Source organism: Ischnura elegans, chromosome 4, assembly GCF_921293095.1.
Source record: "Ischnura elegans chromosome 4, ioIscEleg1.1, whole genome shotgun sequence".
Classification (NCBI taxonomy): Eukaryota; Metazoa; Arthropoda; class Insecta; order Odonata; family Coenagrionidae; genus Ischnura; species Ischnura elegans.
In genome coordinates, this window is record NC_060249.1 from 52,193,074 (window position 1) to 52,220,502 (window position 27,429).

Consider the following 27,429-nt stretch of genomic DNA (forward strand, 5'->3'; position numbering starts at 1 on the left):
TTTTAGCTGATTTCATCACTATAGGGATCTTATCTCCCTTAGTTACAGCATGGGTTGATTTCCACCGAGAGAGCAGCATGCGTTTCGTCCGATATATATTGTAATCACACTCTCCTCTCGATTCTCGGAAAGGATTTCTTTCCAAGAAATGAATCGGTCAACGTAATCGTTCATTCTAGGACAAGAGCGATTCTGCGGAACTGGCTCGTTTGAACGAATGAACGGATCATATCAAAGATTCGGTCATCGGTTCGTCCGCAATATCCGTGAACGACAAGCGCAGCAGTTGCCAGGCGACCTTCCTGCCGCACAGTCGCGGCAAAGCTGCAGAGCTGCGGTGGTTTTCTAAGCGGGATTTGTCGGGTCGCGTCATTCGGTTACGCCAGTTTTTCCAGCGAAGACTTTTCTAGGTGAGTTACGTTATCTCATTATAAAAATTAGCTCTTGTCTTGGCGGAGTGTAACTGTCAAAGTGTTGTGTCAGGATTCCGAGCCCTTCCAAATTAAGGAGGTATTCTCTCGACTTCATGATTCAACACAGGTGCTTAACGCGGATTAGTGACCGGGAAACAAAGTTTCTTGGATCAACGGAAAAGATTTTACGGTGAAATTAGTCATTTAAGCATGAAATATCATAGTTTGGAATGAAGCAATTGAGCACTTTTCCAACTGATTTAGCTATGTGATCATTTTAAAGAGGTTTAAAAAAATACTTTTTGAAAGTTTATCGACTCTCACAAAATCACGCTATTGAAAAACCATGTGGAAGAGTACTGATTTATTTAATTCCGTAAGATGCTTCCCCGAAGTAGTGATGATTTTTTGGTATAAGTAAAAGTAGTGACATAAAAGGAGCATCACGGCGCACCTGAATCGTGAGTATATACTCCGTGATATTAAAATTTAACTTCTCCGTGAAACATTAATGCGACACGGGTTTTGCAAGTTTGGTGGTGTTCGGGGAAGTTAGTTGGAGTCATTCACTGATTTCTCCAACGGCTGTGTAAAGAAAGTCTCATTGGTTTCGTTTAAAAAAATTTCGCGCCCAGTGATGGGGAAACCGTGTTGTGGCAGGTATTAATGTTATTGGTAGAAATAACGTAGTTTCCAAGCTTGGCAGCTTGTTAAAAAAAAGTATTCTTCGTGCTACGATGATAACAGAGTTTTAACTTTCAAAACACAAAAAAGGTCATTCTCCGGAACAATTGGCGGAAATAAGTAAGCTCACCAATTCAGTTATGAAGAAAATATATGAACTGAAAACTTTGAAAAGTTTATTTAAGATAATGTATTGATTTCATGTATTTCGGGAAAACCAGCGTTCTTATAAAACAATAACAAGTTTTAATTTTTTAATTTGCTTCTGCTCCGAAAACAAAAGACGCACGTTATACGCCAAGCAGCAATAAATATCCCAACATTGAGAAAACATTATCGGCGTTAAATATGACATCCGTGCAATATCGAGGTTAATTCAATTAATGGTGTTTAGATATCTGTCAAATATACAAAGGACCCGCCAAACAAGGTTGCAGCGATGTCCAACAGTGGACATCCTGGTCCATATTACAACATCTCTTAGATATCTTCACAACATCGAATGAAGTTTATTATGATTTTTAGTAATCCCCAAATATTCATGCGAAACATTTGTGCTCATCAATTCCATAGAGAATATATGCTCCCAAGGGCGGATACTTAATTTTTTTAGGGTGGACACGGATCTGACAGGCAAACAGTCTTCTAATATTTCAGATTAAAAGCAACATGGAACAATTACAGTACAAAATATTCTCTTTATTTTAATATGAAAGTTATTGATATTAAACTAAATGATTGAGGTTTAGTAATACAGTAAACAAAACGAACGTAAAGATAACCATGTTAAAAACATAGTCTATTTTTAAAACGTCAGGGGTGGAGGAAAACGTGACCCCACCCCTGACCTAGTTTACAACTTGTTGTGGATGTTACGAAGAGAATATCTATGTTACGTTGTCAAAATACCCATGGTGTAATAACAACTTGTTTTAGATATATTTACCGTATATAGATATATGGTGGATATCGTCTACTGCTTGGGACGATTATGAGCGAAGTTCATGGTACAGTGTTTAGTGTTCAGCCGCAAGTATAAAATGCAAAAAGCCTTCTTATGTTATACTTTTTCTAAATTCTTCGGTAACTACTATATTCTCGGTGGAATAATGCACATCTCGCAAAGAATTTCTCAAATTCATTTACCACCCGATTTTATCGTTCTACCTCTATTTACAAATTTCACACATAGTTTTGCAGAATTCACATTTCAATAGAACGCTTTTAACATTTTAGCATTTTATTGATTATCGTCGTCGGCAAAAGCTCAAGGTTCGTTGAATGAGGCTCCGGTTATGTTGCCCAGATGTTGTTAAGGGACAAAAAATAACTGGAAAATGAAGTACAAAAAACAAAATAAATTATGCGCATCTACAAATGGTAAAAGGCATTATTTTATTCATACCGAGACTGCCCACGGTGATAACTTTTCGATAGTCACCCGCAATGCACAAATTGTGCGAGATCTACGGAGAAAAAATCATTAGCCTTGACCGGGATCTGAACCCGGATTCCCCAATTTCCGATCAGTGTTTTAGGGTGCCTTCACAGGTCTGCGTAGCGTCGACGCCACGAGAGCTCCCGCCCCGCCAGCAAATTTTGCCCTTTGCGTTGCGAAAACAAATAAAAAGCGAAAAGCGTCGGCTCCTAAAACTCGGTCCGGGAGCATACCATCTTATGATTTCGGGCCAAACGCACAATAAATATGATGTTTTGTGCATTTTTACTCAATCTCATTTCTTATAATATTTCTTCTTAGCTATTAATAGCATTGGAAATTAATATGGCGACCATAGAGTTGCTAATCACGTATTTGGTGATGGCACTTGCCTATATTATTATGACCTTAAAGTTTTATTTCCTAACTCGGAATATACGAAAAATAACAAATTACATACACCCAGGGAACATGAGTGACGTGAAATTTATGATAAATCTCGTTCGAACAGATTGTCCCAGCGATTTTATCTAAACAGCTTCAACTGAGAAGATCATGAGGGCACAATTATAGAATCTAAATTGGCATTTAAGCGATCATAGTCACCAGCAAGGAGGTCTCACGCTGTATTTAGCTTGTGATACCATTGACGAGTATTTGTTATGCTAATCTATGCTCCTCGGTGATTGTAATCAAATATACAGGGTTAATATTTGTCTTATATTTAGGAAAGATACCTAATATCTACGCTAAAACTTAAAAATAATAGCGAATAACGAAATTAATAGCATTTAATTAATTTAAATGCAGTTAATAGCATAACTCCCATTTGAGCTACTCCTGCATATTTGCATACCTACCTAAGATTCTTACAAACAAACGCCAATTCTAAATCGCCGACGAAATGCCGCCTCCACGAAGAGAAAATCTGACACGATAAGATTTTAGTGCGACTACGCAACGAGCTGGAGACATAGCGTCATCAATTCTGAAAGACGGCGGGCTCTGATTGGCTCGCGAGCCGCGGCGTCAACGCAAACGCCGAACTGTGAAGGTATCCTCAACTGTCAGTTAAGCTATCGAGGCGCACGATTACGACTTTTTGTGGCATCATACGCCCAGCAGTCCATACCACCTTGTCCGGTAGCGTCCACATATTTCCACGGAGAGGAAAGATTCCTCGGTAGCTTAATCGATTAAAGCACTCAACCGGAAATCGGGGGATCTGGATTTCAATCCCGGTCAAGGGGAGTGATTTTTCATCTGCGTACTTTTCGCACCATTTATGCTTTACGCTCAGGCGGGAAGTACACAGTTATCATCTTTAAACAGTGGCGACCGTATGAGGTTTTTCGCTGCTGTAGAAAATTATGGATTTTGACGAGGGGTTATAGGTGTTGTTAAATGTTGTGAAATGAAATTTACTAAGAATTACAAATTCACTTAAATTTGAAAGAAGATGACGAATCCATTAGTTATGTAGTTTATTTTCTATACAAAATGTAATCGCCTCTAAGAACCACTAGATCCGTTTTCTTCAGATACATTTCTTATGCTTTGTCGTACTAGTGGTACAATGACACTAAATGGGTATAATCTCGTCCAGTCGATAGCCATCAGATATCTAAATAAGGTTGATGTAACCAAAGTACATTTCTATTACACGATGGATATTTTGACAACGTTACAATTTACACGTTCGAGTTGTAAAAATAATATCACATTGATATCCAGGTTGTAGTATCTGTGATATTAAAAAATGTTATTCCCAGCAGTTTCCATAAGTAGCATATGCTCAGTATAGAATTGAAGACCAAAAATGTTTTGTTTGTATGTTTGGGGATTACTAAAAGGCATAATAACCTCACTCCTTATCTACTCATTAGATGTTGTGAATATATCTAAGATTAAGACGTGAATTTTGTCATATGTTACGCTCATAATATTGCCTGGATTTTATAGGGATATCTATTATTTCTTGAGATAAATATGGAATTATACTTTCCAATTTGTACGATACCAAAAATAAACTATTGAAGATTTATCTATTATTCCGTGAGATTACTTATGATTTTATCCATTCCATCGGAAGTGAGTGCAAAATGACTTATGGCAATAAAAACTCCGTGTTCAGGGGTTATCCAGGCACACGCGTTGTGCAGTGTATTCAGGTAATTGCGTGATGAAAATTAAATTATGTATACTTTGTCTCGTGTATTCTTTCCAGTAAATATGAAAGTGAGCATTTTATTTGAGCATTCTATACAAATGCTAAACCTTAAGATACTACAAAGTAGCGTATGTAGAAGGAAATTTTCACAATTTTTTAAGAAAAGCACATAGAATGTTAAAAATATTAATTTATTTAAGTTGTTTACATACTGCCCTTCTGCCAATTTATAGTGAAATGGAAATATGAAATTTTTTCACGCAGCAAAGCCAAATTTGATAGAACAGATGATGTTTTCAGTTAGTAACCAAAGTTTTTGAATAGGCCCAAGCATCCTACTAGAAGATTGTCAAGAGTTTATCTGAACTGAAGTTATGGCAAGGCATTCACTGCTTGTGCGTGGCGTAAATTTGACAGTTGTTCGAAAGGGGTCATGAAAATATTTAGATGTCCTAGAAAGGTACCTAAGAATTTTAGTAAAAGGTTCATCTACATGAGTATTCCTCTCCGTAGCCTTAAAAGGTTATTTGTCATTAGGTGCTCTAATATGCATGGCCTTCAAACCCGTATGCACCTTAATTCAATCCTGTATGGACTTCATGCGCAGAGATGAAGGGCATCCAAAAAAATGCTTGCGTTGCCATACCTCGGTAACTAAGGAGATGCGCCTCCGTGTTTATGCGCAAAAAGTGCTTACAATTGTCTTCCCTACCACGTCCTGAAGTATTGCAGATTCGTCCTGAGACACACCTTATTTATATCGTAGACGAGCGTCTCTAATGCGAGGATTAAATTTGAAAATCTTTTTAAAATACAATAATTGAGTCTGCTGTAGTAAGATTATAAGATTTTATCGTGAAGATGCATGACAGTAAAATATTGATACCCGTATACCGAATAATGTGAAATATAAGGTATACTATATTATAAGCATGGTTATGAGCTTCTTGATCAACTTTTTTATATTCATCCAAGAGTTGACCAGCAATTGATAGATGTAAAATAAAAGACTGCTTTTCACGATTTCATATTGCATGCTCTTTTTTCAGAATGGGAGACTCCAAGGAGAATCCGGTGGCCAGTGAAATGGAATTCAGGTAAGAGATCATTGAAAGGTATATTCAACAAAATTAAATCCATTATCGGCCAAGAATTGGCAGGCTTTGTCAAAGCTTGTATCACAGGACAAGTAGACTCGTGCTAGTCCGAGGATATTTGGACCGCATGAACCAAAAATATGTCGGAACCGTTCTTGACTGAATCAGAGGATACTGTAACGATAAGGTCGCATCCATTAATTAGGTGAGGTGCTTAGGGGGAAGGGGGTCAAGCCGATTCTCACCCAATCTCACATGAGAGTCCTGGCAAGTATCAAGTTTTTTTTCTTAATTTTCCTTAAAAAAACTGTGTAAAATTACGATCTTAGTAATCTTATTTACTTGCGTTAACTAATCTTAAATAAAAATAATCTAATATATAAAATTTTCTTGACACGGTTTTTTGAAGACAAACTTCCCCGAAACAGCTTGACTAATTCCTATGAAATTTGGCGCGTATGTTCAGTAGGACTGAGGATATGTTGTAAACTATTTTTCATTCTTCTCCAGGGCCCATGAGGCCCTGGAAAGAGCCCTGAGTCATTTTCATAATAAATACATGTAAACTTCGTTTTTAATGACTGCAGACCTTTTTCCTTTCGCATATTTAAATTAGTGATAATGGTCACATTTATTTGAGACACATACCACTGGAAAGAAAAAAGATATGCACATTTTTTTGCAATCGATTTTCGTTTTCCAGGTGATTTACGGTGACATTGAAAAACAATGCATAAAAATGCTGAAATTTTAGCGTTTTTGGCTTGCTGTCCCCCTGGCGACCGTCAGTATTGTTTATGTCGTTTGAAATCTCTTTCTGTCACCAAAAATTATTAAAAAGGCATGTTCATAGGAGATGTATTATTACCACGAATCCCTATTATTCCGACAGATGTGCCAATTGAAAAAATCGGGTTCAATTTCCAATTAAATTGGCATTCACAATGACAAATCTCGAGGCCAAACGATGTCTTTTTGTGGCTTTGAGGCACACAGTGTTCTTCATACGGACAATTGTACGTTGCATGTTCACGCGTGGGTAAACAATCCAGTTTGTTTGTTTTAGCTAAAGATAAATTTACTAAAAATATTGTACACTCCATTGAACTGAGAGGCTGATAATGTTTTTTTAATAAACATAATTTGCGATAGAGATTTCATTTGAAATTTATTGATTACTAGCAGGCCACCCGGTGTTGCTCGGGAAGTATAGTACCCAGAGAAGTGGGAAACTTGGAACTGGGAATTCATTGTCACATGATATGATTTTTAGGTACAATAACAAAGCAGCTCTGATGATGGTATACATTATAACAGCAAAAAATGGAAACAATGATTTCTGTATATCACGCACGGGATGAACTTACGCATACCCCAGACAAAGTTTTGCACCAAGAGTGTTAATAGGTTAGAGTAGAATCAATGCGAATTTGTATGTGCCATATCCTTTAACCTTTCCCTTGGGCTAAAACCTTGTCACGGTGGAAAGGCTTGCGCGTTCCTATGACCCCTAGAGCTGCACTGGCGGGATTAATTCTAAATTATTCTTAATTATTATTGATGGTGTCACGTGAAGAACACTGTTGGAATGGAAGTGGGAAACCCTACTAACTATCTCTTCCCTGAACACATGGAGTACAACCAAATGAGCCTCGGAATCACATCGACCGGGACCCGTCCGCAAAGGGCGGGTGTCGGTCACGGCAGCGAGGTCGGCAAGGTCCTCGGGGTCGTCAACATGCAAAATCCTTGCAGCGACTTATCATCATCATCAGCAGCAGCAATGAAGAGAGAAGAAAAGAAGACCAAGATGATGGAGAAGACGAAGTCGGCTATAAATGTAGGGACGTGGAATGTGAGGACAATGATGAGGGTGGGGAAGTTAGAAAACATCAAAAGGGAAATGGATAAAGGGAGGATAGATATCTTAGGATTATGCGAGGTGAGGTGGAGGGCAGACCACAACCTATTACTTATGAAATGCAACGTAAGATTCAAAAGACTGATGAAAGTTAGGAAGGCGGAGAAATGGAACGTAGAAGCCCTGAAGGGGAGTCTCTCTTATGAGGAGAGAATGTCAGGAACTAGTGCACATTAGTTTACGGGAGATTGAAAGTACTAAGACTGTTGAGGAAAGATGGAATAATATTAAAACGGGAATATTCAAAGCGGCGGAGAAGTCAATTGGTTTCGTTGACAGTGAATCTGGGTGGGCAAGAGGAGTGAGGCAAGACTGTCCTCTATCGCCGCTGCTCTTTAACGTGTACGCTGAAGATATGGCAAGGGAAGCGTGAGATGAGTTAGAAGCTGGAATAAAAGTGGGAGGAATGATGTTCAAATCAGTGAGATTCGCCGATGATCAGGCGTTGATTAGCCAGTCAGCGAGGGGGCTTTAGGCTCTAGTGAATGCGTTATTCGAGCGTACCCGGGGCAGCAGATTTCTTCAGGTGGCGGCAAAATGTCATTAGTTTATTAAAAAAGTTTTTTAAAATTAAATTATTTAACAATAAGCAAAAATTTATCCTTTATTAAACAAAAATACTGATAAAATTTCAGAAAGTGGAACGATGAAGTGCTGGACATGGAGGGTGAGGAGAGACAGCTTTAAGATGAGATACAAAGGAGATAGAAAGTATGGATGGAGGGAGTACTTGATGGGAAGGGGATGTTTACGGTGTAAGAGGGTTGAATGTTAGGTAAATGAGGGAGGGGAAGGATGAGAGTATGATTATTATATAGAAGGAAAGGGAGTAGGACGATGTGGAATATTCAAGCGAGAGAGGTGGCTTTCGTGAGAGTTCGGACTCTCTCGGAGGGCTTCACGAATGGTGGAGGGATAGTACCGAGAGAGAGAGAGAGGAAAAGAGAGAGAGAGCGGGGTGAACTTCACGTTGCCAAATGTACATAGCCGCCTTTGTTTGTCTCTGAGAACGTGAGTCATGGGTGGCCACAGATATTTTGGGCCCGGAGCCGCGGCAAAATATCTACTCGTTTGGAGGGGATTGAGGATAATTCCTTCACAGGAGCCAGTCGGTCTCACCTATACCATTTTTCTGAACTGATGGCGGCTGACCTTGAGCGTGCTCAAAACCCACCCACTCTTCTAGCCAATCATAAAAGAGCGACAGGAGAAAGTGTGTAGGAGCCCGCAGTCTCCCTCCGAACTCCGTGCAGTGCACATCGCTCTCCAGCTAGCAGTGTTGCCAAATCGAATCGCTCAGCGTTCGTCCGAGAATCTTCCGCCGCCTCCGAAAGTACCGTTATTCACAAGGCTGGCAACGCCGGTCGGCCGGATGGAGGGGAGCGGAGAGGAAAAGGGAAGGGGATGGAGGGGAAGGGAGAGTTGGGAGGGGCAGCGCTTCTGATTGGCTACTTGCTATTTTCCACCCAGCCGCCATCAGTTCAGAATAATGGTATACCAAGAAAACGCGTGAGGTCTGGCAACACTGCTGGCATATTCACATTGTTAACTCAACGGAGGTGTGAGAGTGACTGAATTTCCGAATCGCTAAGCCACGCCTGCTGTATCATGATTGGCGAAAGGAAAGTCAAAAGTCGAGAAACTTTCGAGTAAGAGCATTGTGATGTGGAAGGCAACGGGAAACCACCACATTACCACCCTAGTCGATGCAGCCTTGTGTTTAACCTCTTCCGACACTAGGTATACACACGTGCACCTCCACGCTTTTATTATTATAATCCTTCGAGTGTGTCGTTTAAACCCGACGCTGCACTTTTTGTACCTTGTAGTACACGTTTCTGCCACTACATGCCATAATTTTTTTGTTTTGCATACGTAAAACATGATTTATGACACAACGACAAACAGGATGAGTGTGCGTCGTCAATTGTTTTCATCAAGCTATGTATTCAGTTGCTTAAAACTAATAAATAATGTTTATAAAGGGGATCTAGTTGTTGTGGTGGCTAGAGTCTTGGCTTCCCACCCGGTGGGCTCGGGTTCAAATCCCGGCAGTGGCAGAGAATTTTCCAGAGAATGCCCGATCCCTGCTTGAATGTTGCGTGGAGGGCATATCAAGCGCAACACTCCGTCTGTCGGATGGGACGTTAAGCTGTGGTCCCCTTGGCGCATTTCGTTAAGAGCAGGCTAATGCCAACGCCGGGTTTCTCTCCACCCTTCCTTCCATACCATTCCCTCATGGCGCAAATGACCTCAGCTGTCGGTCGCCTCCTCCAAAAACCAACCACGTTTATAAAGATTATATCAATTGAAATTAATGAATGATAATAAAGTATTCTTGAAGAAAATTATTTCTTTTTAATATCGTATTGCGTAAAAAATTGTCATAAAATCCCAAGGTGCACATATGTATGCCATACTTTAAAATATTTGTAACTAATTATTTCTTTGAAATTCCAATGTGACGTTATTTTTCCACCCACCATGATTATGAAAAGAGGCTGAAACAGACATAAAACAGCTCTGAAGAGGTTAACATGACATGATGGGATGCTTCCGGGTAAAATATGCCGGAGATAAAAAAAGTCCCTCTATTCGATCTCCGGGTTGGGAATAATGGGAAGGGTACATCAGTCGGTCAAGAGTCATATCCCGAGAACGTTGTCTCATTCGAAATAAACGTAAAAGAATTACCTAAAAGCCTGTGATCTTCTGACTCATCTCAGTTTCTGTATCAGATACTCTAATAACGGACCCTCTAAATAAAAACATTCCATTCTTACTTTTTGCGTGACAAAAATGCGGCGATGGATTATTTCCTATCTATTTAAAAGCTACACAGCAGCCAGAGCAAGGAAACCAGCGGTGAAGAGCCTAATTGAAAACAGAACTCTTTCATTTATGGCATTCATTCAGTTCTCTCATTTTTGATGAAATGATATCTAGCCTAGAACTGTATTTAACGCTAATTTTGATAAAATATAAAGAAAGACGTTAAAGAGCCACGAGAAAGAATATCAGATGACGAAGTTTTATTGTTTCAGGACGGAGGAGACGAGAATGCCTCATGGAAGAAATAATGGCAGCGGGTCACGAATTATTTACCACTTGCACTCTAATAATCCAGAGGAGGCACTGAGGCAGTACCAACAGCTGCTGATGAACAGAGAAGAGAGAAGGCTGGAAAGAGAGAAAAGAGATGAGGATATGAAGGCAAGGGAAGAGGAAATAAGGAGGATAGATGAGAAAATGGAGAAAGAGAGGCAGGAGAAGAGAAGGAGAAGAGAGGAAGAGGTGAAGAAGGAAGCGGAGGATAGAGCGAAGGAGGAGAATGAGAGAATGGAAGAAGAGAAGAGGAATAAGGCGGAAAGGAGACTCAAGGAGGAAGAGGCGAAAGCGAACAAGAAAAAGAAGAAAGAGATGGAGAGAAGGGAGGAAGAGATAGATAGAAGAGAGAGGGAGATGAAGAGGAGGGAAGAGGAGATGGAGAAGAAGGAAAAGCAAACGGAGAAGAGGCTAAAGGAAAAGGAGGAAGAGGGAATATTGAAGGCGGAGAGGGAGTGGAAAGAGAAGGAGGAGAAGAGACTAAAAGAAGCGAAGGAAGAGGAGGAGAGGAGGGAGAAGGAGTATCGGAGGAAGAAGGAGGATTTCAAGAAGAGGGAAGAGAAAATGCGAGAGGAGGGAATGGCGGAGATACAAAATGTCAAGGATAAACTGGAGGAGGAGAGAGCGAATCTGGAGAAGGAAAAGGAAGGATTGGAAAAAGACAAGGAATATTGGGAGCAAACCGTGAGGAGGGCGATCGAAGATGGATTGAGGAAGGAACGGATGATAGTGGAGGAGGAGGTGAGGACGAATGTGGAGGGGGAGTTGAATGGAAAGTGGAGGAAGAGGGTGGAGGAGGTGGACTCGTGGTGGAAGACTCAGAATAGCGAGTTGAAGGGTGAATGGGAGAATGAGAAAATGGAATGGGAACGTGAGAAGGCGAAAAATGTGAAGGATATGGAGGAGTTGAGATGGAAATTGGTGGAGGTAGAGAGTTTGAGCATGCAGTTGGAGGAGAAAAACAGACGTTTGAAATCGGATGCGGAATTGCAGAGGGAAGAATGGAAGAGAGAAACGGAAAAGAACAGGAGAGATTGGATGGAAGAGAAAAATAATATGACGAGGAAATGGGAAGGAAAATTGAAGAAAGACGTGGATGAAGCGAAGAAGGCTGTGAGAATGGAAATGGAGGTGAAAATGAACATTTTGGCTGAGAACTCCAAAAGAGATATAAACAAATTAAAAGAAAACCTTGAAATGAAAGAAAAAGGACTATACGATTTGCAACGGACACTCGATACTACATGTTCAAATTATGAGAAAGATATAAAAGTATTGAATATTAACTATCAAATTGAATTGAATAAAATTGAAGAGCAAAATGAAAACATCAAAAAAGTTCTCAGTTCCAAAAAAAAAGAGTTGGACACTAAGGAAAAAGAGTGTAGCAATCTATTGAAAGACTTGAATGAACTTAAAGCTTCGACAGATAAGAAAGTCGCGCGTATGGCGGAAGATCGGGAGAGTGATAAAATGCAGATGGAGAAGAAAATGAATAATTTGATAGAAAAAAACGAAAGAGATATAAAGAAATTAAAAGAAGACATTAAAGTGAAAGAAAAAGGACTAAACGATTTGCAACGGAAACTCGATGCTACAACTTCAAATTATGAGAAAAAAATGAAAGAATTTAATAATAAACATCAAAGTGAGTTGAATGAGTTAAAGTACCAAAATGAAGTCACTAAACAGATTCTCAATTCCAAGATAAATGAGTTTGATACCAAGGAAAACGAGTTGAGCATTCTATTGAAGGAGTTGAATGAACTTCAACGTTGGACAGTTAACGAAGTCACTCGTCTGACGGAAGATCGGAGGGAGTTATATCCACACTTGCCTATTCATCAGCGGCACAGCCATTCAGAAGCTCTTGGTACAAAAGTTGTTCCTCTTTCCCCAAGCATGGGAAATGAAATATCTAGTGACACTTGTGACAACTGGAATGCTCGACAGAACGTGGTTGAAATAAATGAAGAGATTATTAGGAAATTGGAGGAAAATTGGCTTGAATACGCTCACCGAGTGGGTGAGAGGGTGAAGGATTTAGAAAATAGAAATAGGAAAAGTGCAGGAGAAAGTGAGGGTAAATTTATGACAATAGCACGTTCATTTCTTACATCTATTACTGGGGATGCGAGTGCAGTAGTAGGGTCAGTGGAAGAGCATGGGGATGCAAATTATGCTATGGATGTGTATGATGCGTTTAACCAAAATGGCGTGAAAGTGCTCTCTTTTTCAAATAGTAAAGGAGATGATAGTGAGAAATACCCAATGCAAGACTTAAGTAACCACGGGTCACAGCTTCATGAATCAAAATATGATCCGCTGGCAGGTATCAAGTGCTCCGCTAGGGCACAGGGTGAAGAAGTGAAGAAAACTGATCAAGGGGTTGACATGAATGTTGGGTGCGGAGACCTGTGTCGAGACGTGGTGAAGAAAGAAGTGAAGTCAGCCAATCACGGAAAAGAAGACTTGGAGGTGGCGATTGGGAGGATAACTTGCGAATCAGCCTCGGTGAGTGGTAAGAAATCTCATGTGAGGAATGACAGTGATTCCTCCCAGGATTGGCTTGTGGTAACAGAACGGGAGCGCGATGATAAGTTTAATGAAAGAGTAACAGAAATGAACGAGAAACACGACCGTGAGATAATGGAGTTGCGAAAGCAAATTGAGAAACACGAAGGTGAGATGATGAAGTTGCGAAAGGAAATGGAAGTGATGAGGGAAACGAATTGCCAATACCAACTGCAATCAAATGATCAAAGCAGTGAGGTGTTAACTTGCACTGAGGGAGGCGTTTCAAGGAAGGGAGGAGAGGAGTTGGGTGGAGACGAGTAAAAAAGACAGAATAGAAGTGAGAGACTGGAAGAAGTTGTAGGAGAAAGACAATGGAAACGGGTACTCAGGGGGTGGGGGGGGCGCAAAGGTTACCATCCTGAGGGCCGGGAACCAATTCAGTGACTGTTACGCCTCTCAGTAGGGATAGGACTGAGGGAGGGGAAAAGGGATAGGAGGTGCCGCGGCGATGAGAGACCGACGACGCCTCGAGGAAAAGGACAGAAATGGAAGATATGCGGTGGGGAAAAACCTGCGTCGCCATGGGGACGACGGGGCCCACTACCAGCGAAACCACTATTAATTATCATCATCATTCATTTGCCAACAAAATTATAATACTATTCTGCAATAAGGATAATCCACCGATCATTTCGTTGGATAGCGGGAGAAAGACGGTCCACAAACAAGGGATTGCTTTTAATGGTGACGCAAATGAATTCCTGTGATTTTATGAATGATATTCTGTTTATCAAACGCGAATTTGATGCGGAATGAAACTCAATAGAGTAGATCTGAGACTGGCCAATGAAGAATACGTTGGTGTTGTGATGGAGGAGTAATTTCATACTAACAGATGAGTGAATGATGCGAACATATGGGACCGAGAAAGAACTGTTAATTCCAGTCCCATTTTCGTGTATAAAGTGAAAATATTTTCCCAAGAAAAATTGAATAGGTGCACAGACTGGCAGATAATGAATATTTAATGAAGAGATACCGATTTATGTGATATTAAAAGTCTCGCATAAACGTAAATGTACAATGTTATTGTGTATCTAAAATAAAGTTATAACTTGATTACAAAAAGGTGGTTAAATTCATAAAAAAGGATATTGATAGGGAATTGTGAAAGCTGTGTTGTATTTAGGGCAGGCTTGGTATTGCTACTAATATAAAAATTACATTGACCATTACGTTATCTCCAATTTGATCTTTGACTGCTCGTGTGTTTATTTTATTTGTGTCTTCGATTTTGTCGCCTCTCTTCGCATTTATTTATATCGATCACCAGTGGTGTCCTTCCTGGTGGTGACATAGGGAGCAAGATACAAAATAGAGCAACAAACAAAGCAAACTCGCATCCAAATCACATACATCAATATGAGAGATGAATGTAATTTCTTCGTTACTCAGCTCTAGTGAGATTCAATGGGCGTAATTATTGTCAGTGGCTGTGAGCACTTACAGCGCCTAAAATATCGTCGGTGATTGGCAGGAGATAAATTTAAGTTCTAGATGGCCAACGGTGTATTGCTAGCTGAAATAGCACTGATAAACTTTTCCATTCAGAAAGTCGGAGAACATACAACGTGGTTCTTCGTTCCCGTGGTGAGCGACAGCTATGAGCTCTCACTCCCCCTGAATGCGTCCAATCAAACCAACGGTGGCTGTGGAGAGCGAATTATGTGTTTGAGCAAAAAATGCGACATTAAACTGTCGGCAATTTTAAAGGAGTAATATCGTAAACTTGAGGCCCGTTGAGGCCGAGACCATTAGTTCAGCATGCCAGCAAAATTAGAATACGTAACTCCAAACACAACCACATTCCCTGTAGCCAAAGCATATGGAGAATATAGCATGAGCAAGATGCATCAATGAATTGTGCACGAATCATTTAGGATGCAATGGAATTTCTACATCCGATAAATAAAAAGAGGATTTGGATGAAGGAATCTGTGAACAAAAGGAGATGGGGACCTATACAGGAATGACCTCCATCGCCATCTTCTTGATTAACGTCCATCAGATATTCCATGCTAATCTTGATTTTTCGAGGAAAAAGTGTGAATTTTTAGATCAAAATTTTACATTGCAGAATATAGAATCTTAGAATTTCACATTTCAGAATCAACGAAAAGATAAAATATTTAAAAGCGTGTTGTAAAACATTTCAATGGGATTTAAAATGAAGTCTTCCCTGGAAGAGACTGAGATATAAAATGATATTTAAGAGGAATAAATATATATTTTAAATGAGAGGAGTAGAAAAAATCCTATTTTATACTCGAATGATACTCCAATTGACTGCATTTATCCTTTTCTTCTTTAAAAAATGCTAGCAACCAAGGGAGTACCCTGGATCAAAACTAGGGGGGGCTAAGCAAGGGTTGTTCAAGTTATAGGTAAGATTTAAGCATGGAAAAGGTGAATAAAACCAACATTTTAAGGAAACTGTAACAGCTCTTTATTAGTTTTTAGAATTATTTGCTTGGAAAATATTATTTTCCTTAAAGACATTTGCGATTTTTGCTTCTAGGGGAAGGGGGCAGCTGCCCCCTCCTGCCCCTCGCTGGGTACGCTCATGCTAGCAATTATAATCGCTCACAATATCATGAATATTAATCATGACAATCGTAATATAAACTCGCATTGCTCCCACCGATTACTTCCACTGACTAGAGCCCTACTTCCAACCCGAACTTTTATTCTTTAAAAAATGCTAGCAATTATAATCATATTTAAAAACATGAATATCTTCCATTAAATATGAAATTTATACGTAAAATACACCTATAACCTTCTAGCTTTCTTGCCATAGCATTAAATGAAGACAGATTACTAAAGCATGATTGAAATAACTTCACCCCACTCCTCTTTACTAACGACGGGGACTTATGAAACAGTGGATAAAATAAAAATACACTGTATTCAATATCTTTTCAGTCCGACGGGACAGGAGTTGATGAAGGTGGGGACCACGACGCCACTGGTTTATGATGGAGTGCAAACTGAAGTCTATTTGCAAAACCCCGTGGAACTTCTTAACCAATGTGACACGATTGAGAGGGAACGGAGGCTTAGGGCCGACGAGAGAGCGATGATAGAAAGACATTACGTCACTATAAACAATTTACTGGAGATGGTATACAAGATGATTGATGAAGAGCGCGAGGAAAGAAGAGTCCGCCTTGAGCTGGATGAGAAGGAAAGAGATAGAAAAGCGAAAGAGGCGATGGAATGGGAGGAACGAAGGAGGAGTGAAATAAAGGAAACCGCGAAGAAGCTGGAGGAAGAGTATAGGAAAAGGGAGGAGGACCTACGGAAGCGTGAGCAAAAAATGAAGGAAGACGTGACCGTGGCGAAGAGGGAAGTGGAGAGGATGAAGGAGAAGGCACGCCAGGAGATCATGGAAAGGGAAAAGGAGATAAAGGAGATGGCGGAGAAGAGGTCGCGAGAACTGGATGAGAAGGAGAAAAGGATGAATGAAGAGGTGCGCAAGAAGGAGGAAATGATGAGAGAGAAGGAAAAGAGGATAAGGGAAGAAGAGGAGAAGGTAAAGAAGGAACTGGATGAGAGACGGGAGGAGGAAGAGAAGAAAGCGGAGGAGAGAGAGGCGAAGAGGAGAGAAAGAGAGGCCGAGGAGGTGAAGAGAGTGGAAGAGGAGAGGTTGAAGAGGGAAGAGGCGATGAAGGAGGAGACGAAAGAGAGGAAGAAGAGGATGGACATGGAGGAGGAGAAGAGGAGGGAGAAGATGGCGGATGAAGAGAAGGCGTGGAGGAGGAGGATGGACGGAGAGGAGCAGGAGATGAAGAAGAAGTGGGCGGAGGAGGAGAAGGCGAGGAGGAGGAGGCTGGAGGAGGAGGAGTGTGATAGGCGGAGGCAAGAGAAGGAGAGGAGAGAGTTGGAAGATAGAGAGAGAGCTAGCCGCGAAAGGGAGTTCAAAGAGGAATGCGCGAGGCGCAGGGCTCATCTTAAAGACGATGAAACGAAGGCTAGGCAAGATAGAGAGAGGAGGCAGGAGGCTCTGAGGAGGGAGGAGAGAATGATGCGTGAAGAGATGGATAGGGAGAAGCAAAGGCTGAATGAGATGAAGGAGCAGATTGAAGAGAAGGAGGAGGCTCTGAGGAGGAAGGAGAGAAAGATTTGTGAAGAGATGGATGAGGTTCGTGAAGAAAGGGATAAGGTTCGTGAAGAGAAGCAAAGGCTTGTGATGATGAAGGCGGTAGACCCATGTCGGATGAGTTAGTGAGAGCCGGAGAAACTTTGAATGAGGAGCAAAGATTAATAGACAGGATTAAGGGTGAGCTGGAGGAAGATGAAAGAATGAGAGCGGCTTTATGGCCGATTTTCATTTTTTTTCCCCGGCCGTCGCTCTCATTTTTTCGTTAATACGCTCAGTGCAGCGATTGTATCCAAAGGATTTCAACGGACGGAATGAATTCAATTGGGAGCAAAAAGTCACTAAGTGCTGGAGAAAACCCATTATTTACGTGAGGCGTTTAGGGAGGGATGGGATTCAAGCCGATGTTCACCCAATCTCACTTGCGAGAGATCGGTTGCCATGGCAAGTATCACGAAATATTTTTTTCCGCATGAATCAGTTTAAAATGTGCTTTTAGATTACGTTCTTAATAATCTTATATACTACTCTTCATTGATATTTAATAAAACTAATTTTAAAAAACTATTTTTTTAATAAATTTAACCCAATGAAGCACAGATTGCATTTTAAAACTGAAAATACGCAGTTTGAACGTGAGAATAGAAGGAGGGGATCCAGCAAAATCTCACGATAAGTCACCAAGGCGGGAGCCGCCTTGTTACAGGCAGCGATTTTTCATTTCATCAGGCAGCGAGCCGTTGTCATTTCATCGTTAATTCGCGCACCGCAGCGATGGCACCCGAAGGATTACAAACATAAACCTGGAGGGAAGATCTTCTCGTAAACTACGGAGAATACGTAGCTCCTACGCTACGTTGTCTTCACACATGCGCCTACCTCTGTGTATAATCTACCTGCATTCTTACATTGTTTGGTAATGCATTTCATATTTGAAGAGTAATGTTGATGTTATCGCAGGCATTGGAGAAATAAAAGTTATGAAATGAACACGCACGCTGTTTTTCTATCTTCATTAGCACTTAGCACCATTTCCAAATTTCTCTGCATGCGATCATTCATCACCAAGGTGTATTGATCTGGAAAGGATATTTCTGCATTCATGGTTAATTAGCAGTTGCCTTACTCTAAAAAAATGAAAAAATACGCTCCCTTGACATCTTTCCGTGAGAAATCTAAATTGCAGGACCGGATGAAGGCAACCTGGAAAAAAAGTGCTGATCCACGATTAAATTCCACAAATGGTAATTTCCACACTTTCATTCAAAACTCAATAGCCAACCATGTGTGGAAATCAGTATTTGTGTTCTGTTATATTGGATATATCGAGCTTCCACAAAAGCAAAACTGGAGCGATTGTATGCGTTCGAGGGGAGTTCAATAATTAATGCTAAACATTTTTTTCTAAAACAGGGGTTGTTTCATTCAGCACTCAACTATACCATGTTATTCCCCAATCTTGTAGGTAGACAACTCTATTTTTCAACGTTAACTCCATTCAAAGATACGGCTTCACGCCACCTTGAATGGATGGTCTACATGCCGGCACGGTACCATTTTACTGGTTGATGTCGGAGGTAACGTCGTAGTGCATCAATAACTTCTTCATCATCCCCGCAGCGACGATCATGAATCACACATTACCCAGCGTCGACCGTGCTCTCGCCTACTGCCGGATCGCTGTAGACATACTGCAAGCGCCTATCACCATGCGAGAATCCCTGATATCCCGGCAAAAGAAACTCAATCACTGCCCGCTGCTTGGAACCAAGGAGGTTGTAAAGGAGGAACCTTAAACCTTAGGAGGCTGTAGGGTGCACCACTGGTTCCGAGCGTTGAACGCAGTGTGGCAGGAACGGGGGTGCTTGGGTAGGAAAGCCACGCCTACTTTGACCAAAACACTGATAATCCCATAAGAGCCAATGCAAACTATTTGGTGAAATATTCGGTCATGATCGTTGTTACGTTGAAATAAACAAAGGCAATCGAACGCAGTAAACCTTTTGTCGAAGGCTTCGTGAAAATATTCCTCGAATACCTTTTCCCAAGGAATAATTATTATCAATCACCACGATTCCGCTAAGTATCTAGCTTAGCTGAGAATAGAATTTTAAAAGTGTAAAATATCCATTCCCCTGCACTTCTACGGGTAATTACTAAGATTACATCCAATGGAAATCTTACGATAGCGGACCGGTCGCAATAATAGTGCGAAAGCATGTTCACGACGATATATTATCGCCACGATATGACCATATGGACAGTTTAACATACACAGTAGTATGACGAACGATCGGAAAACTTCGAAGACAATAAAGAAGTAATTGTTGAATTTTCATTTTATAAATCAGAGGCGATATAAGGAATATAATACTTGATTATATACGTACACTGTTTGAGACGTCCGAAAATGGTCAAACCAAGATGGCGGAATTCCGACCACGCTTAAAAACCTTTAATCAGCGCCTCCAGTGTATTTACAACCTCCTTGTTAGGAACGCACTTCGGTTACAGGCGCCATTTTAACAGCTCCGTATAGCGCGGTCACCTATCGGAAGTCAATGCAACTACATGAGACGAATCGAGAAATTTGAAAAAGTTCCAGAAAAAATTCTAAGCTTTTCAACCAAAATTTACCGTGAAAAAATCTAAAGCATTACTTATTGTACTTACCTAGTAAAAGGAGCAGACATGAAGGTAAACCATGATTGTAACCAAAGTATTTCAATGGACGGAATGAATTCAAATTGGGGCTAAAAAGTCACTCAGTCAGCAGAGGAAGAGACAGAGGAAGAAATCGTAGGAATTGAACCTGAATCGTATTTAACGAGAATTTAGAAGATTGCGAAAGGGGTCGCATCCAAGATGTAGATCAATATTGTAACTATTCCGAGACAAGAAGGAGATATATTAACTACACGGAAGAAAGGAGAGACGCGGGAGAAAAACAGTTACAGAAGTAGGAAGGACGAAAGCGCCGATGGGAAGATAGAAGTGAAGAAGAGGCAAAGCTTGGGCGAGTGCTAGGAATGTTAAAAAAAAAAGGACAGGCCATGGAGACTGGATAGCGGAGGCCCAACACCATCCAGTAGAAGACTGATTTCTGTTGCCAATTCGGTCGCATTTTAATCAGATTTAAAAAATGTCCGCGGTGCGGTGATGAATGCAATGCGATCCACTTTTTTCCAATAATTTGCTTTATAATGTTTGCAATTGCGAGGAATGCCATTGAAGCAATATGAATTTGATGAGTGACATCATCATGAATGTCAATTTCGGTTGACATTCGTGATGATGTGAATTCCCCCCCCCACCCAATAATGCCTTATTTCGCCGTGAAAGTCGGATCAATTTGTCCGTCAGCGACGCGAGTGGCGACTTCTGTAAACCAATTTAAATGAGCGATGGTCGATAACACATTTGGAGGCCGACTTCAAGATCCTCTTATATATTAATCGTGGGAGAGGCATTGGAAAGAAGCGGAGGTAAAAGAACAAACAAAATAACTACTGTAGAACGAGTGAGTTACCCTTGAGGAGAATCAAATGGAAATAGGACCTGATGATAAAGAAAATACATAAAAATGTCGGAGAATGAAAAAGTGTGGACAAATCCTGAGAGGAGTTGAGGGGATGTCTCAGCAGGATGAGTGATTTGTTGTATGTTGGATATAAAAAAATCTAATTCGACGTCACACTTTCAAATAAATAGTTACTGTAACAGTCACACTTCATTAAGAAGTATCGTACTAGTATTTCTGGTGAAATATTTTATTATTTTGTATATGCTCAGCATATTATTTGAGGAAGACGAAAAAAACTTATGTTTCACATGTCGGTTTCAATGAAACCATTTATATAAGGACTTCATGGGTTTTAACGATATATGTTCATATGACGAGGCTTTGGACCCGAGTCGTATAATTCTATGAGGCGCATTGCGAGAGGAGATCTATTGTACGTGTTGCTTCATTACATATTGCTTAGGAATGTCGCAATGAGTTTGGTTTTGGACGACGGATATAATTCAAGCATGAATATTATGAAGTATGATTTAAAGTTTGATTAACTTATATCAAATAACCACATGAGATATTAGGAGGTTCCATGAAAAGAAACTGAATATATGGTATGTGGGTAGGGAAAGAAATGAGTAAAATCGAGACCAATGGGGTAGCCAAGGATTTCGTTCGGTAAGTATGAGGGCGGGTCCAAAAGCAGTGGGGAGATTTTTGAAAAATAGGGTACTAAGTGTAGGTTTTTAACTGATTCATGAAGTTCATTTTTCAAGTAAATCTTTTGTAAATGTACGATTATTCAATATTTTTTAAAATCGTTAATTAAGCAGAGTAATTGCGATTTTATATTTCGGGGGGTGGGGGGGGGGGAACTGGAACCCTGGCCCCCACTCTCACTTCGCCTCTTATTCAGACTGATAGTCGACGATTTCACTTTGTGGGATTTCAGCAATAGTAATAATACAAACAGCAGCCGTAATTTCCCACACATTTTCATTTTCTCAACCGGTTTCAAGGCTTTCACATTATTATCACTGTAATAGACAGCTCTGGCTAATTAAAAATTTTGGAAAATTACTCCAGCTCTTTTTATTATTAATTCTAATTAAGACCCTGGACAAGTCGATGGAGGAATGACATTGACAGGTAAGGATGATTCTGAAGGCCGACCACGGACAGGGAATCGACCACATGAGAGACGAGGAGGCTCCAAGATTAAAAGTTAAATGGATGGTAAGGAGGTAAAGTAAACTAAGGCAGCGATTGACACCCTGGAGAAGTCGAGGGATGGTGGAGTAAACATAGTGAAAATTAAGAAAACTTTGTAATTCCACATAAATATTTAATCCACGACCTAGGTTTCGACGTGGCACGTGATCCTCTAATACAAAGGCATACGGCGGGATCATCTGGTACGAGACACTGTCTTACATATATACACCACCTTTATACACTTGAGAAAGGGGTGTGGGAGAATTATATCTTTTCTCACTGTCTCAACTCTGCACGCCTATTTTCCACCTTTCTTTCACCCAACCTTTCTCTCGACATCATCATACGCCGGGAAAGGTTCAGAACTTTCTTCATTTTTAAAACAGTAAATAAAAGTTTACAACACAAATATATACAATATATACTATGAATGAAATTTAAAACAAGATAAAAAGTATGTGGAAATTTTGTGTAAAAAAATTTCTGCTTGTGAGAAAAAACATGAGGATGAGGGAGACGTATCCTTCAGCGTAAAAACCCACTGCAGGAAATTCCCACACAAGAAAGAAAACATCACAATCCACCACATCTAAAAAACACATCTAAAAAACCTGCGAATACCTACTGAGTGAAGACCAATGTCATGTTACACTCAAAATACAGCATAGTTAATGAGGTACATTGTATACAAAAAAAATTTTCTCATGCAATTAAGACAAAATATAACACACATAACATAAAAACTCAACGATACATATCACTTAGTCTTAGACGCTGGTCAGGGTCCTTTATATTAACCAGCTAGTTGTGAAGTGAAAAGTGCTTTGTTTAGCCTCATCTCAAAGAATGCCAATGATGATGAGTTTCTAGTTTAAAGGTTAAGATCATTCCATTCCATACATACAGTAACGGTAATGAATTGTTTTAAATGAAATTTCGGTGAAGAGGTATAACAATATTTTGATTCCCTTGTGCATTTGTAATTTAGACAGTGTCAAGACTCCTAAACTCGCATAATAGGTAAGGAGGTGTTTTTGTGTTTAGAATTTGATACGGGAGAGGAAGAAGGAAGAGTATGCATCCGGCGTCGAGAGTGGAGCTTCAGCCATGACATTTCATTAATATAATGGGTTATATGGTCCGATAATTGTAAGTTAAATATGAATCTAATGCATCTATTCATGCAACATTCGGTCGCATCGGTCGCTACCGGGTGAGTAAAGGATGACATCATAATATAAATTTGATAATAATATATAATTTATAATAAATTTAGTTTAATCCGAACAATCAACATAACAAGAATTTTTATGTTTCAAATAGAAAAGGATTAAATTAGAAATCCTTTTTGGGCGTTGCCTGCGTTGGGATAACTCAAAATTAATTATAATAATAATTGAAAAATATAACTAGACTGAGACAGTGATACGAACCACAAATAAATATTTGAAATTCAACAATTTGTCGTTCAGTCGAAATTTGTCGAGCAAAAATATGCACTTAGTATTAATTTTACTATAGTTGATGTTAAATTATTAGAACCTCTTACACTATGTAACAATTTAGGACATAATGTTGGCCCTATATAGATATATGAGCGCTTGAATAGGGTTAAATTTGGCTGGGGGAAGCTATACTTACTTGTAGATCTCAAAGTGTATTCATTGGTTTTGCTCCTTCTATAGATTGATCACCACTTCTAAGGTGAAAAAATTTCAAAACTTAATAAACGTCAAGATAGCGTAAAAAGAACAACCAGCAAATATGGGGAAGTACGGTTCAAGTTTACGTTTTTTAGCAATCAGTCTCACTATTGCATTTTGGTAGAATCTGCAACGGATTCAACGAATTATTACAGACACCTTCCCTGCAGATATTTCCGTAGGTTAATTTTGATTGTAATAACGCATTATAAATCGCTCTTATGGGTTGGGACATTTATTTCTAAGGAATTAAAACTTCGCATGGAGTAATTTAAGTTCTACTGAACCCCACTATACTTCCAGGGACCGTATTCTGTATCTCCAAACCGATCGGTGCGACACCGACTCGTCGGGTGGGACGTCACACCGACTCCAGGTAAACAGTCGTGCGATTCTGCATGCACCCGATCGGTGCGGCACCGACAAGAAAACGAGAGATCGTCGGTAGCCGTACCGACACCAAAAAGGTGTCAGTACGGCCACCGAATAGGGGGTTTCATGAATTCTCCCGTGCGCATTATATGTTTTATTTTGTTTTTACCTCATCAACGAGTAAATATGAGGTTTGCCGCAATGTTATCTCTTCCTCCCCCTTAGAATATACCACTATAATTCACTGTGTCATCAACTTTTGATTACCTTGACATAAATATATGATAATCGTTAATAAACATGAGGTTTGCCACCATGTTATGACTTTTTCTCATTTATGTTATCACTTTCACTCGCTTGCAATAGGCTTTCTTTCACTCTATCATCATTTATTTACTCCCTTGACATAAAAAGATATTTTTGATTAAATATGAGTTTTGCCGCAATGTTATCACTTTATCTCACACTGAATAAGCAACTATATTTCACTCAATCAGCATTTGGCGTTTCTCTCGACATAGAAATAAGATATTTTTATTTAAATATAAGGTTTGCCGGGAACGGGAGGGGGAACCGTACCGACTGGTTTGAAACCGACGACCGTACAGAATCGCTGGAAGTACCGTCGTCGGTACGGAATGATGTCCAGTCGGTGGGCTTGAAAGTGAAACCGACCGGTGCGGTACCGACGAAATACAGAATACGTCCGACAGAAACGGTAAACCAAGAGAGATATTTTGCAGAAAAAATGGGCATGGGAATTCGTTTTATCCACGAATAATACAGGACATCAATAAATGCTTGCTGCAGTTTCGTCAGGGCATTTACTTTTCACATGTAAACGGCTGGTGTCCTAACACCCTCTGCCACGCGCCTTTTGAGGCGGCTATGGGGGAATAGTGTGCAGATCAGTGGCGTAGCGAGGAGAGAGGTCCTGGGTAATCCAGACCCCCACCCTTCCGAAATATAAAAACACAATTTAATTCCTTCATAAAAGAAAACAAATTTTGAAAAATAATGAATTCACAAAGGATTTCTTTGGAAAATGAAATTATTTCGATCATGTAGAGCGTTAAAATTAGTATAAAACCGATGAAAAATTTCTCGGGATTCCCACCGGGTGTGGTATTGGGTTAATTCTCCCAACGTTTCAACGGCTGAGTCTGCCATCGTCTTCAGGGGTTTACTCTTTATGGTACTTTTCACGGTACTTATTTATTTATTCATATCCTTGGTTGCCTTTATTATTATTGTGCGGATGTAGCGATTAATTATGTCATTCCGACATCAATCTATACGCCGGAAAAACCTAAAATTTTACATAGTTTAAAACCCTCTACTTATTACCCAATATTTAAAATTCTCCATCCTGGTTTAGGACCCCCCCCCCTCCACCCCCGAACGAAATTCCTGGCCACCCCACTGGTGTAGATTTAGATAAAAGTGTGGCGTGACGTGATGGGTTCACGCCTCCGCTTCGATATCGCCTCAAAAGCCTTGACGATTAAGTTCCTCCGCACTCGCTTCTCGGAAGTCGGCCATTTCTTCCATTGTTTCCGTCTCATCGCTTTCCTCGCAGAGTGACGTCAGCCGAGGGATGAGACCCGAGACCACACATTCGATAGACCATGAACTTATCTTTAAACCGTGAATGTGAAGTGATTTAGCAGCACAAATATCTGGCGGTCGCGCGCATAGCGGGCGTTAGATGATTCATGATGGACTGGGTTCTTGATTGAATTTATCTCACATTAACGATTTGACTTCGAAGCAAAAATTCTTGGCAACCGTAGGCTTTTTCTATACTTACTTATCTTTGCAGTGAACCCCTGATAGTACATACAAGCGAAAGAATTAGTCATTGGCCGTTTTCCAATCCACGTAGTATGCACTCATTCCCTCGTCCCCTTTCTCCCTTGCACCCTGCTCCCTTACAAATGCTCTACTGGCGCTATAAAGTGTGAACGGAAATAATGCGAACTATTGGCAGTAACGAAATGTGAAGCGCAGGGTCGGGTTAGGACATCTTGTGGTTGATTTAAGAATTAATTTCACCCTACTACTCGGTTTGTTTACGTTTGTAATTTAGATTGCTTCGTATTTTGACTTTTCTGGCACCGATTGGACCCTCTCTCTTCACATAATAAGCAAAAAATGACTTACAACTCCAGTTCAAGATTTCCGAGTTTTCCATTGCCGCCATTTTGACGTCCACTTCCTACGAGGGGAAGGTAGTGAGGGAGCATCCGCGCTCCCTTGCTCACTTACCCTTCGTTCCCTTGCGCCCTCGCCGATTGGATCCACCCTTGCTGTCGTCACATCCGTAAGTTGACGATCGAAAAGTGCACGAAGGGTGAATAATTGCGAATTGGAAAACGGCCATTGTCTGTACTAATTTTACTTTAATATTTTAATGTGAGAGCTCCAGATGGCAAGTAATTTTGTACCCATCTTTATGTAATATATTCAGTAAGATGATGACCTTTCAATAACATGATTTCCATAGATCCACAGGATTAAATTGAAAAGTTAACAAAAAGTCACTGCCAAAGGAAGTAAGTTTCCATTGTATTAAATACAAATTCTCTCTTCATATGAAGCAATATTCTGACAGTATTGCGAGTCACAGTAATGACTTGATTTCTTGCTGGGATATTGATTGCTGCTTTGCTACCAAAATCAACGAGAAACATACATCAAAAGTAAGCACTGATTAGATTTCCCGTTAACTGCAGAAAGCCGTTCTTGTTCATTTTTACACAGAATTTACACTTTCATATTTCTTCTGATTTCTTCCCTCTCCACCTCGCGTACCGAGGACTTAAACGTTTTCAAATATTTTATTAGGATAGGCGGGCGCAGCGAACATCAGGAAGATACCTAAATTAAGGATCGATACGAATATACTATGACGATTAAGATCGGATTAGCATGGCCGTTAGTTGCCTATTCCGTTTGTGAACCATGCGTCAAGGCCTTCGCCTCACTTCGTTAGAAATTTTACGTTTTGCTAGCTATTTAACAAATGATTTTTTTTGCGTACAATATTTAGTAACGGGAGTCGTTGAGGAATTAACATATCTAATAGGATGTGATACCACGAATCTTTCATTGATCA

General features: G+C 40.2%; 2 protein-coding genes across 2 annotated transcripts; both read left to right on the plus strand.

Moving 5' to 3' along the window:
- Window positions 1–220: 220 nt before the first annotated feature.
- On the plus strand, window positions 221–15,643 carry LOC124157464 (golgin subfamily A member 6-like protein 22). The gene is made up of 3 exons (XM_046532198.1): window positions 221–410; window positions 5,755–5,802; window positions 10,768–15,643. The coding sequence occupies exons 2-3, from the start codon at window positions 5,756–5,758 to the stop codon at window positions 13,664–13,666; spliced, it is 2,946 nt and encodes a 981-aa protein (XP_046388154.1). The 5' UTR covers window positions 221–410; window position 5,755; the 3' UTR covers window positions 13,667–15,643.
- On the plus strand, window positions 14,158–18,497 carry LOC124158136 (golgin subfamily A member 6-like protein 1). Its single transcript, XM_046533320.1, has 3 exons — window positions 14,158–14,222; window positions 16,331–16,940; window positions 17,061–18,497. The coding sequence occupies exons 1-3, from the start codon at window positions 14,158–14,160 to the stop codon at window positions 17,631–17,633; spliced, it is 1,248 nt and encodes a 415-aa protein (XP_046389276.1). The 3' UTR covers window positions 17,634–18,497.
- Window positions 18,498–27,429: the final 8,932 nt, after the last annotated feature.

Coding starts and splice junctions, on each gene's coding strand:
- LOC124157464 (XM_046532198.1), top strand. CDS start 5,756: ATGGGAGACTCCAAGGAGAATCCGGTGGCCAGTGAAATGGAATTCAG. Junction 5,803..10,767: donor GCCAGTGAAATGGAATTCAG/GTAAGAGATCAT, acceptor TTATTGTTTCAG/GACGGAGGAGACGAGAATGC.
- LOC124158136 (XM_046533320.1), top strand. CDS start 14,158: ATGAAACTCAATAGAGTAGATCTGAGACTGGCCAATGAAGAATACGTT. Junction 14,223..16,330: donor GTTGGTGTTGTGATGGAGGA/GTAATTTCATAC, acceptor ATATCTTTTCAG/TCCGACGGGACAGGAGTTGA. Junction 16,941..17,060: donor TAAGGGAAGAAGAGGAGAAG/GTAAAGAAGGAA, acceptor GAGAGGTTGAAG/AGGGAAGAGGCGATGAAGGA.